This window comes from Crocuta crocuta, unplaced genomic scaffold (genome assembly GCF_008692635.1).
Source record: "Crocuta crocuta isolate KB4526 unplaced genomic scaffold, BGI_CrCroc_1.0 scaffold1503, whole genome shotgun sequence".
Classification (NCBI taxonomy): Eukaryota; Metazoa; Chordata; class Mammalia; order Carnivora; family Hyaenidae; genus Crocuta; species Crocuta crocuta.
In genome coordinates, this window is record NW_027532816.1 from 153,812 (window position 1) to 166,881 (window position 13,070).

A 13,070-nucleotide genomic window follows, 5' to 3' on the forward strand; every position below is an offset into this window, starting at 1 on the left:
TGTGTGTGTGTGTGTGCGTGTGTGTGTGTCTACCCCTCCTCCACTCACACACTCTCTCTCTCAAAAATAAATAAACATTTAAAACTTATTTAAGAAAAGAAAAAAGAAAAAATCAAGGACAAAGAGACTGGTAAACATATTTTAATGTGAAACATGTGAATGTATTTAAAGGATATTCAGAGGACATAATTGATAGTAAACTAATTTTGGTTCATGTTTATTGTGAAGTTTCAGTGGTATAGCCATAAGAAGTTATCAAATACAGAGTTGACTATGTGGTGCAGAGAAATAATTGGGAGCTTTAGATGTGGGAAATTTCAGCATACAGATGGTTATTCAATTTATGAACTTACTGTGTGCCAAAGAAGCCTATGAATAAAGTACTATTTTTTCTGTAAAAAAAGTCTACTGCCACCTCATTTGCTTAAGTAGCACAGAAGATATCTAATTTATTTTTTAATAAGAGGATACAATTTCTACAACATTGTATTAATATAACATTGTGTTCATTTTCTTTGTCTCATTTTTAAACATTTTATATTTCCCTAAACAGAACAATATTTCCTTGCCCAATGGACAATCTTACAGAAGTGACAGAATTCCTGCTCATGGGTTTTCTGATATTTGGTCACTACAAATACTTCATGCTGGACTATTTCTGCTGATTTATCTGTCAGGACTGGTGTGGAACCTTCTCATCATGATAGTCATTACTTTTGATCAGTATCTTCACATGCCCATGTACTTCCTTCTGAAGAACCTCTCCTTTTTGGATTTGTGCTACATCTCAGTCACTGTGCCTAAGTCAATCCATAGCTCCCTGACTTACAGTAATTCCATTTCTTACCTTGGCTGTGTGGCTCAAGTCTATTTTTTCTTTGCTTTTGCATCTGTTGAGCTGGCCTTTCTCACTGTCATGTCCTTTGATCACCATGTTGCCATTTGCCAGCCCCTCCAATATGAAGCCATTATGACATCAGAAAAATGCTACCATATGACAGTCATTGCCTGGCTAAGTTGCTTTATTTATGCAGCAGTTCACACTGGCAACACATTTGGAGAGCACATTTCAAGATGCAACATAATCCACCAGTTTTTCTGTGACATCCCTCATGTTTTGGCCCTTGTTTCCCATGAGGTTTTCTTTGTTGAGTTTGTGACCCTGGCTCTGAGCTCCTGTTTTGTGCTTGGCTGCTTTGTTTTTATGATCATCTCCTATATCCAGATCTTTTCAACGGTACTCAAAATCCCTTCAGTGGAAGGTAGGGCGAAAGCCTTTTCCACCTGCTCCCCACAGCTGATTGTTATCATGCTTTTCCTTACTACAGGGCTCTTTGCTGCCTTAGGACCAAGTGTCAAGACTTCATCCATTCAAGATTAGTTTATTGCTGCGGCCTACACAGTTTTCCCTCCCTTCCTGAATCCCATCATATATAGTCTTAGAAACAAGGAGATTAAAGCAGCTATTTGGAGACTATTTGTGAAGATAAGTTCTCTGCAAAAGTAAAATATTTAGACTTTGCTAATGCAAGACTTGTAACAAAAGACCAGGAGAGCATAAATACTTTCTAAAAAAAAGAAATATATTGGAAAAATATTGAGTGGCAGAATATTTCCAGCCAATAGTTAGAATAAAATACAAATGTTTCTTCAAAAAATAAAAATATCCTTGATATCAAATAATGCAAGATTGTTAAATAAAACCTATGGTGTTTCTTTCTCTTTGATTCCATGTATTTTTTAACCAATTAAATGCCTCATGTTGAACCTGATGTCATACACTCAAGTTACTATATATTTGTTACTATATTTATATATACACAGACACACACTGTTTCTAGTACCTGTTTTATCTACTCAGCATAGACCAAGTAAAGAAATTACATAGGGTAGGAGAAAATATTGTAGTATTTTGCCCAATATTTTAGTAACATTTTTTCTTTCACTCTTAGCTAATTCTATAAATCTGTCCAGAAATTGAGCCAAGTTCAACACTCTTTATGATAGTTATTTATATTTCATGTTTCTCTTTTGAGATGCTATAACAATTAGTGCAATAATAAAAACAGATAAATTTTAGCATTTGGCTTAAACAAGACACTGGTATAAATATATATTTATGTTTATAGTAATTCAATACTTACAATAACACAACACAATAACAATGTTGGTTCTATTTATTTCATTCAGGTTTCATAGATAAGAAAACTGAGTTCAAACTCAAGAACATTGCTATGTTTACACAGCTAAATGATCAGAACTGATAATTGTTATCAAACAGTTTGACTAGAAAATTTATAATGTTTTCACAATTCTATACTATCTTTTTATCTGCAATCAATAAAATTAACATTCTTATATTAATTTATATTTCTGGAGTACATATACACTTTATTATTGTTTTTCTATGTTAGATATTATATCCTTATTGCTAGTATTCCTAAGATAACTATATCCATTACATATGGAATGTTATAAAAGGATGTCACTTTTGGTGTCATTCTTACCTGTTTTTAAGTCATCTTAGAGTCACAGGATGATTATTGAAGGTGTCTACCTTTTTTATTTTTCAAAAATTTTTAAATAATTACTTTTATTTCCTCATATTTAATAGGTGATATTAATGAACCACTTGTTATTAAAGGCTCTATTTGAAATTTTGATGATTTTTTTCCATTTTCACATATAATTTGTTTATACATTTTTATAATTTTTTAAATTTCGAAGTTAGTATTTCATTCGTTTTTTAATGTTTTTATTTATTTCTGATATATATCAGATATATATATTTATTTCTGATATATATGATATATATATAGAGAGAGAGAGAGCAGGGGAGGGTCAGAGAGAGAGAGAGACACAGAATCAGAAGCAGGCTCAGGCTCTGAGCTAGCTGTCAGCCCAGAGCTCGATGCAGGGCTCAAACCCACGAACCATGAGATCATTACCTGAGCCGATGTCAGACGCTTAACCAACTGAGCCACCCAGACGCCCCTAGTATTTCATTTAAAATGGTCCATTTTATTCTCAGTTTTGTATCTGAGTTTATATCCACGATTCCACTACTACTTCCTTAAAATTATATGGTTTTTTAAGACTTCACTAATTACATTTTCTAAATGTGTGCCTATTTCATTTTTAATTTTATATTATCTTCATAGTAATAATTAGTTTAAGGTTCTTAGTTGTTTAATTTCTAATTAAAGCCAATGTAATTCACTTTTCTTGGCATACAGTACTATGAATTTTGACAACTTGTATAGAGTCATGTAGTCATCTCCACTATCTAGATACAAGCACCTCTATTTCTCCACAAAACTCCCTCTTCAAAAAATTTTTAATGTTTTATTTATTTCTGAGAGCGAGAGAGAGATACAGACAAAGTGTGAGTAGAGAAGGGCAGAGAGAAGGAGACATAGAGTCTGACAGGCTTCAGACTCTGAACTGTCAGCACATAACCCAATGTGAGGCTCACACCCACAAACTGTGAGATCATGATCTGGGCTAAAGTCAGACGCTTAACTGACTGAGCCACCCAGACACTTCTCCACAAAACTCACTTTTGAAAATATTTGTGAGTTAAAAAAAAAAAGTCCACTATTGTTGGGGCACCTGAGTGGCTCAGTCATTTAACCATCTTGACTCTTGATTTTGGCACAGGTCATGATCTCATAGTTTGTGATTTCAAGCTCCATGGTGGCCTCTGTGCTGGCACCAAAAGCTGCCTGGGATTCTCTCTCAAAATTAGTAACTAAGCATTATTTTTTAAATTCCAATATTGTTAACATACAGCTCCATATTAGCTTAATGTGTACAATATTAATGGTACAATTTTATACATAGCTTAGTGCTTATCAAGATAAATGTACTCTTAATCTCCTTCACCTATTTCACTAATCTCACCACTCATCTTTCCTAGTAGCCATCAGTTTGGTCTCTATAGTTAGACTGGTTTACATTTTGTCTCATTTTTCCTTCCCTGTTTATTTTATTAATTAAATTCCACTCATAAGTATAATCATACAGAGGTCGTCTTTCTGTGGATGACTTATTTCACTTAGCAATATATTCTCTATATCCATCCATGTTGTTGCCAATGACAAGGTTTCATTTTTATGGCTGAGTAATATTCCATTATATATATATATATATATATTACATCTTCTTTATCCATTCTTCAATCAGTGGACACTTGGGCTGCTTCCACCATTTGAGTATTGTAAATAATGCTGCCATAAACATAAGGGTGCATATATCTTTTCAAATTGGTGTGTTCATATTCTTTTAATCATATGATAATTTTCTTTTTGAGAGAGACCTGGAGCGTGAGCAGAAAGAAAGAGAAAGACAGAATCCCAAGCAAGCTCTACACTCAGCACAGAGCCCAATGCAGGGCTTGATTCCATGACTCTGATATCATGACCTGAGCAAAAAATAAAAATTGAATGCTTAACCTACTGAGTCACTGAGGTATCCCATATGATAATTCCATTTTAAATTTTTTGAAGAACGTACATACTTCTTTCCACAGTAGTTACACCAGTTTGCATTCCCACCAACAATGCATGAGGTTACCTCTTTTCCTAGATCCTTGTCACTTTTATTTTAACCATTCTGATAGGTATAAGGTGGTCTCATTGTGGTTTTAATATATATATCTCTAATGAATTAAGGCCTTAAATGTGAGACCTGAAACCATACAAATCCTAGAAGATAGCATGGACAGTAACCACTGGCCATAAAAACATCTTTCTAGATATTTCCTCTTAGGCAATGGAAACAAAAGCAAAAATAAATTATTGGGACTTCATCAAAATAAAAAGTTTCTGAACAGCAAAGGAAACAATAATAAAAGCTAAAACTTTCCCTAAATAATGGGAGAAGATATTTGTAAATGACATATCTAATAAAGGGGTAGTATCCAAAATATATGAGGAACTTATACAAATGAACACTCAAAGACCAAAAAATCCAGTTAGGAAATGGGCAGAAGACATGCATAAAACTTTTCTGATAAAGATATACAGATGGATAATTGGACACATGAAAATATTCTTCAACTTCACTCATTGTCAGGGAAATACAAATCAAATCTAAAATGATATATTCCCATCACCTCATATCTGTCAGAAGGAAACAACACAGGAAACAGTGGGTGTTGGTGATGCTGTGGAGAAAGGGAACCCTCTTACATTGTTGGTGGGAATGCAAATTGGTGCTTCCACTCTGAAAAGGAGTATGGAAGTTTCTCAAAACATTTAAAATAAAACTATACTACAACCCAGCAATCACACTATTTGGTAGTACCCAAATAACACCCAAATAACACAAATACACTAACTCAAATGGATACATGCACCCCGATATTTATAGCAGCATTTTCAACAATATTTCAACAATAGCTAAATTATAGAAGGACACCAAATGCCCATAAACTGATGAATGCATAAATAAGTAATTACAAGTGATTATATATGTACATATATTCAATTTAATATATATTTATTTAATTAAATTATTTAATTTAATTATATATCAAAATAACATTTAATACATATTTTCAATTTGCAACATATATGTTATATAATATATGATATCACTTGCCCATAAAAAAGAAATATTGACATTTGCAGCAATGTGGATGGAGCTAGAGAATATTATGCTAAGCAAAATAAGTCAAAGAAAGACAAATACCATATGATTTCACTTATATGTGGAATTTAAGAAACAAAACAAATGAAAAAATGGTGGGGTAAGGGGGAAAAGAGGCAAATTAAGAATAGACTCTTAACTATAGATAACAAACATGATTATCAGAGAGGAGGTTGGCAGGGGTCATGTGTTGATTGTATTAATATCATGGGTGTTTGCATGCATCCAAACTCATCAAAGTCTGCATTGTGAATGTGTGCGTTTTTTAAAATCATTTTTAAAGTTTATTTATTTATTTTGAGAGAGAGAAAGAGATAAAGATAGAGGGAGAGAGAGAATGCCCCAGAGCCTGACCTGAGGCTTGATCTCACAAACTGCGAGATCATGACCTGAGCTGAAATCAGGAGTTGAACACTAAGCCAACTGAGTCACCCAGGTGCCGCAAATGTGTGCAGTTTTTATACAGCAATTATACATCAATAAAACGAGGCTTTTAAAAATGAGGTTGCTTTAAAAATATTAGTTGTATTGCTTGATTCTAATTCTTTTGGCAAGTTTCTTTTTTCACAGGTCTTAAGTACTATTGGATAATCACTATCCTGTTGTTTAATGAACCAGATGATTCTATATAAGAAATAGTTTGAAATACTTGGAAAAACAAAATAAAATTCCATGAAAATGCCATATGAAACCATGATAGTAGGGTTAGGGTCCGGGTTAGGTTTAGGTTATCATGAAACCATGATATACCTGGAATCTAATACTTCTACTCTCCTTTATGTGGTCATCTGATCTGCAGCCCTCCCAAAAAAAGGGGGGGTAAGATAAGCCTTGTAAAAAAAAAGTAACAAAGAATTTCACTTTGTGATACTAAAACTAATCATTATACTTATCATAAAAAAAATTGTAGTCAGCTAAAGTAGATTAGAAAGTATGGGATTTTGAATGACTGCAGCAATCCAGTCTCTTCCACTATCAAACTGAAGGTTCTTTCCAAAACAATAGGACTTGTTTTTGACTCATTGTAAATGAACCTTTAAATTCATCCCGTTTTATCCAGAGAGATAATAAACTACCATTACCAGCATGAAAAACTTATTTTTATTGCTCAAATATCCCTAATTTTCTCCATCACTTAATTATTCAGTAATTATCTTCATCGATGTTATGATGGAATTGTGTCCCTCCCAAATTCCCTAATCTGCAGTATGACTGGTGTTCTTATTGAAAGGGAAATTTGGAGATGAGTTACACACAAAAACAGAACACCATGTGAAATTGAAGGCAGAGATGGGAGCAATGCAGGAGAAACTAAGGAATACCACAGTTTGCTTGATAGCAAACTAGCAGAACCTAGGAGAGAGGCATAGAACAGATTCTCTTCACAGCCTTCAGAAAGAACCAAGCCATCTAACACTTTTTCATGGATACAAGGGTGGTTCTATATTTGCAAATCTATCAGTGTGATACATCACATTAAGAAAAGAAAGGATTAAAAACATATGATTAGTTCAATAGATGCAGAAAATCACTTGACAAAATGTATCCATGTATGATGAAAAGTGTCAACAATGTAGGTTTAGCAGGAGCATATTTCAATATAATAAAGGCTGTAAATGGAAACCTTACAACTAGCATTGTATTTAATGATGAAAACTGAGAGGTTTTACCCTAAAATCAGGAACAAGACAAGAATGTCTTGTTAGCACGCTTACCACTTTTATTCAACATAGTATTTGAAGTCCTAGCAACAGCAATAAGAAAAAAAAATTTAAATGTATCCAGATAGGTAAATAGAAAGTAAAATTTCACTCATTCCTGATTACATGATATTAGATATAGAAAACAGTATATCCACCAAAAATCTACCAGAAATGATAAATTTAGTAAAGGTACGGGAAACAAATTAATATATACAGATTTGTTGCATTTTGTTTCAATAAAAATAAAGTAGCAGAAAGAGAATTAAGAAAATATATCCCAATTCCAATTACCCCAAAATGAATAAAATACTCAAGAGTAAACTTAACCAAGGAGATGAAAGACCTGTACCATAATAACTATAAAACGCTGATGAAAGAAACTAAAGATTACACAAACAAAAGGAAAGATATTCCATACTCATGGATAAGAAGAACCAATATTGTTTAAATGTCCATGCTACCTAAGGCAATATACAGATAGAATGCAATTCCTAAGAAAATAACAATAGCGTTATTCACAGAACTAGAACACATAGTGCTAAAATATATATGGAAGCACAAAATACCTCATTTGACAAAAGAAAAAACAAAACTTCAGGTGTCACACCCCAGATTTCAAGACACACTACAAAGTGATAGTAATCGAAACAAGATGGCACTAGCACAAAAACAAACATTTAGATCAGAGAAACAGAATAGGGAGTCCAGAAATAAACCAAAACTTTTGTGGTCAAATAACCTCTGACAAATAAAGCAAGAATATGGAGCCTGGGTGTCTCAGTTGGTTAAGCATCCAACTCTTGGTTTTGGTTCAGGTCATGCAGAAGATTGATTCAGGCTACGTCTGAGGGGAATTCACTGTGCCTCTTGGATTTCAAAGTGTGTTTCCTTCCCCATATTGGAGAAGTTCTAGGCTATAATCAGTTCAAGTACCCTTTTCGCCCCTTTCTCTCTCTCTTTTTCCTATGGAATTCCTATGATATGGATATTGTTCCATTTGATTGCATTATTAAGTTTTCAAATTCTCCTTTTTCACTCCTGGATCAATTTATCTCTCTTTTTCTCGGCTTCCTCTTTTTCTATAATTGTATCTTCTAATTCACCTATTCTTCTCTCTGCCTCTTCAATGCATGCAGTAGCCACCCCCATTTTATTATGCACCTCATTTATAGCATTTTTAAATTCATCATAACCATTTTTAAGATCCATGATTGTTGGGAGCCATTCTGAACTCACTAGTTGAGAATACACCTTGTGAAGTTAAGGCAGGCTTGCAAGGTCTCCTGCTGTCAGATGATGACCGATATCTGCTCTCACTTAATTGTTTTTGCTTGAGCACAAACCCCCAAGGCACCTTGTTGATTGGTATTGGGAGTGACTCATCCCCTTATTCAGGCCCTGGTACGCTGATTACACCTTGTGAAAGAACTTGTAGGAACTTCTTCTGTGGTTATGGGAGCAGACATTGTGTTTCCTGAGGATCCTGTTTTTCTCCATACTTTCCCTTAAGCAATAAACAGGCTATTGACCCCTGCTCATAAAGAACTGACCATTGCTATGCTAAAAACATTATCTTGTTTGTATTTGAATACTAAATATACCTTCCTTCCCCATATAAGCATGAGTACCCTTATCTAAATCACCTACATCAATCGCTAATGATAAGGTTATGCATGGGTCTTCTACAAATCTATGTTCTGGAAAATTTTTACATATCAAAGAATTTATCATCAGAAATCACTGACTAAGGCAAATGCCATTTTTGTGTTGTTCCCCATACACTTACCCATAAATAAAGCTGAGCCTCAGTCAGTGAAGAGATGCCTGCCTGGTGATCAGAAAGAATCTTGGGGCTCTCTCATCACTCTCTCGCCAACACTGTCCATCCTTCAGGGATCCCTGAACCAGCTGGAGAGGGACTCTAGCACATGATCTTTGCAGAAATAGCATCTCTGCTGTCTTCCATGCCTTTTTCAACCCAGCGATTAATTTTAGAGACTATTATTCTAAATTCTTGCTCAGATATGTTCCTTATATCTGTTTTGGTCAATTCTTTAGCTGTCACTTCTTCCTGGAATTTCTTTAGAGTTCTTCCGTTTCATCATTTTGGCTAGCTTTCTGTCTCTTATAAGTTTTAAAACTTGTTATGTGCTCTGCATCTGTGAGTACTGCTATATTAAAGAAGGCTCATACACTGTCCAGAGCCTGGCTGTTCAGGAAGTGTTTTTTTAAGGGTGTCCCTTGATCTCTCTTGTTGTGACTTTGGTTATTTTATTTCCTTACGCGTAATGATGTTTTAGACTCTCCACCATGTGTGCTTTGGTTTGTTCCTTGAAGTAGCCCTGGAAAAGAAAACAGACAAACAAACAGGGAACAAAAACACACAAAAGCCCAAACAAATCAAACAAACAAGCAAACAGACAAAAATAATTTTTAAAAATCCAAAAAACAAAAAAGGGCAGTCTAAAAGCATAAAACCATAAATTTTAGCTACAAATAAAGAGCAGGGTGGAGTCAGTGCTGATGGAAAAACATATACAAAGAGAAATGACAGGGGTGGGGAGAAAGAGGAAATGAACATTGACCAGGGAGAGAGCTTAAAAGGCTTAATCCAGGAGAGAGAAAAAGGAGAATAGAGCAGGAGATGAGGAGAAAAAAACGAAGACAATGTTACCCAGAGAATCTATATAGTCTGATTATTTCAGAGAGAGAGAAAGGAAGGTAAAGAAGGAGGTGTAGAACATGCATCAAAGGATGAATTAAATATGTCTGTTTAAACAAATCTGTACCAGAATAATCAGCCCAAAGGAGGTTAAGCCCAAAGATAAGAATGAGAAAAAGGAGAATGTATGTGAATAGCAAGAATTAATCTATAGTTAATCATGGTAATGCAGCAGTGCTGGTCTTGGGGGAGGGGGCTCTTTCCACAGCATCTCCTGACTCCATGCAGCTACTCAGCACAGATGGGCATGGTTTTGTGTAGGCAGGTCCCACCTCCACTGTAGGTCCTACAGGGTGATCCTTGAGGCCCCACCTTGGTGGTTGGGGGGAGATAAATTGTGACCTCCCCAGTCCCTTCTCCTCGAACCAGGTGTCCCAAATCACTCCTTTGGATCTGTTCTCACTGTGCCACAGGCACAGCCAAGGTGGGCTGTCTCCGATGCCCCACATTCAGCAGCATTCCAAGCTCTCACTCCATGCACATTATTGATGCCACCCGAAATGTAATCCCAGGAGCCATTGACACTGCGCCCCTGGGGTACCGCCTAACCCAAAGAGAACTTTTGTCCCCCGGCCCACGGGACTGGGGAACCTAGTCCAAAAAAGCTCTGCAATTAGAGATAGGAGATCTCTCTGAAAACCCTACAGATAGAGATGGGATAATAGAATCCCTCTCCTTCCTTGGTTGAGGTTTTTCTCTTGTCCTGATACAGTCCTACACTTCCCCAGCAGCTCTTTCTCTTCTCTTTGTCTCTCCACAGAAGGGGCTCCCCTTCTTCTGCACTTCAATGTCCTGGCCCATTTTTATCTCTTCCAGTTCGCAATCATGCACCTATGAGGCTGTCTTCTTATTAGGCTCGATCTCCTCTCCTCCCAGACTCTTGGGTTTCAGAGTCTTTTTGCTTCAGCCCTTCTTTGTTTGAGAAATGAGGGTGGGAGGTACAGATCCCCCTACTTCTCCACCATCTTGGTTGGTATCCTCAGCTCAGGCCATGATCTCATAGTTTGTGAGCGTGAGCTCCTCATAGGGCTCCATGCTGACAGTTCAGAGCCTGCTTGGGATTCTCTCTCTCTCCCTCTCTTTCTGCCCCTTCCCTGCTTGTGCTTTCTCTCTATCTCAAAATAAATAAATAAACTTTAAAAAATAAATAGATATACATCAGGGTAACAACAGTCATTTCAATAAGTGATCCTGGAAAAATGATGACTACATATAAAAGAATGAAACGACTACTTGTTTATACTACACACACATTGACACACACAGACACATACGCACATACACCCTAATATGAATTAAAGACCTAAACGTGACCTGCACTATAAAACTCCTAGAAGAAAACAGACAGTAATTTCATTGACATTGGCCATAAAAACCTTTTTCTAGATATGTCACATTTGGCAAGGAAGGCAAAAGCAAATTGAACTTTTGGCACTTCACTAAAATAAAAAGCTTTTGTAGAGCAATGGAAGCCACCTACAAAACCAAAATAATACCTACTGAATGAAAGAAGATATTTGAAAATCTTGCAAATGCTATCCAACAAGGGGTAAATATCTAAAATGTGTAAAGAAGTTATACAACTCAACACCAAAAAATACATCATCTGACTAATAAAATGGGTAAAGAACCTAAATAGAAGTAATACAGATGGCAAACAGAGACATGAACAAACACTCAACATCACCAATTATCAGGAAAATGAAAGCAAAGCCATGATGGCATATCCCTTTACACGTCTGAGAATTGATAAAATAAAAAGCACTAGAAATAACAAATGTTGGTGAGGATATAGAGAACAACGAACTCATGTGCCCTATTGGAGGGAATGCAACTTGATGCATCCACTGTGGAAAACAGTATAGAGATTTCTCAATAATTTTACAGTAGAATTATACTGGGAGTGGAGCTAAGATGGCACCATAGTAAAGGATCCTAGGTTTGTCTTGTCCCTAGAATACAACGAGATAACTATGGAATCATTCTAAATACTTGAGAAATCAACCTGAACTGGCAGAACAAACTCCACAACTAGAGGGAAAGAAGAGACGACGTTCAGGACTGTAGGAAGTGTGGAGACATGTTTTGAAGGAGAAACTGGTGGTTGGATGCAGCAGGGGGGAGCCCTAGTTACGGTGAAAGGTGTGTGTGTGGGAGAGAGAGTGACAGAGGGACAAAGAAAGAGAGGGAGGCATAAGGGGAAAGCACAAAAAGAACACTTCCCCCAAAGCCATTGGCTGGTAAAATGAGAGGGGCTGATTTTCATGAGTTTCTGTAACCAGTGGAGCTTAAAGTTTTAATAGTTGGCTGGCATTGTTGGGATAGAAGCCTGAGGGTGTTGATCCACTCCTGGAGAGATGGCAGGTAGATAAAACTGGGGCAGATGGTGAAATTTGGAGAATGCCCGGGACACACAGACAAGAAATTTTTTGCTCTTCTTGGAGGAGGTCTCTGAGACGTGGCGTTCACAGAGATGCCTCTCCCGGGACAAAGGAGCCACAGGGCACCATTTCCCTCCCCTGGCCCTCAATATAGGCACAGCGTCACATGTCGAAGGCACCTTAGCCCTGACACTGCCTGCCTAGCCTGCTTGCTATAATTTCCAAGCCCCTGTGCTCTGGCGAGGTTGCCCTTCTTGTTTAAACCTGTTTCATTCCCAATGCAACAAGAGACAAGTACAGGCCCCAAACCACACCACATCAGTAGAGCCTAGAGGTTTATGAATCAGCAGTCATGGCTGAGATAGACCCTAGATAGTACTACACTGCTCCTGAAGAGAACACAGGCAAGCAATCTTTTTTTTTTAATGTTATTTTATTTATTTCTGAGAGAGAGAGAGAGAGAGACAGTGTGAGCAGGTGAGGGTCAGAGAGAGAGGGAGACACAATCTAAAACAGGCTCCAGGCTCTGAACTAGCTGTCAGCACAGAGCCCAACTCAGGGCTGGAATCCATGAACCATGAGATCATGACCTGAGCAAAAGTTGGCCGCTTA

The 13,070-nt window shown here is 36.6% G+C and overlaps 1 protein-coding gene across 1 annotated transcript; it reads left to right on the forward strand.

The window, feature by feature from the left end:
- The first annotated feature begins 572 nt into the window (after nt 1-572).
- On the forward strand, nt 573-1,507 carry LOC144245661 (olfactory receptor 14I1-like). Its single transcript, XM_077780990.1, is given in 2 exon segments — nt 573-609; nt 612-1,507. Coding segments are annotated over 2 exon segments (933 nt in total).
- The last annotated feature ends 11,563 nt before the right edge of the window (nt 1,508-13,070 follow it).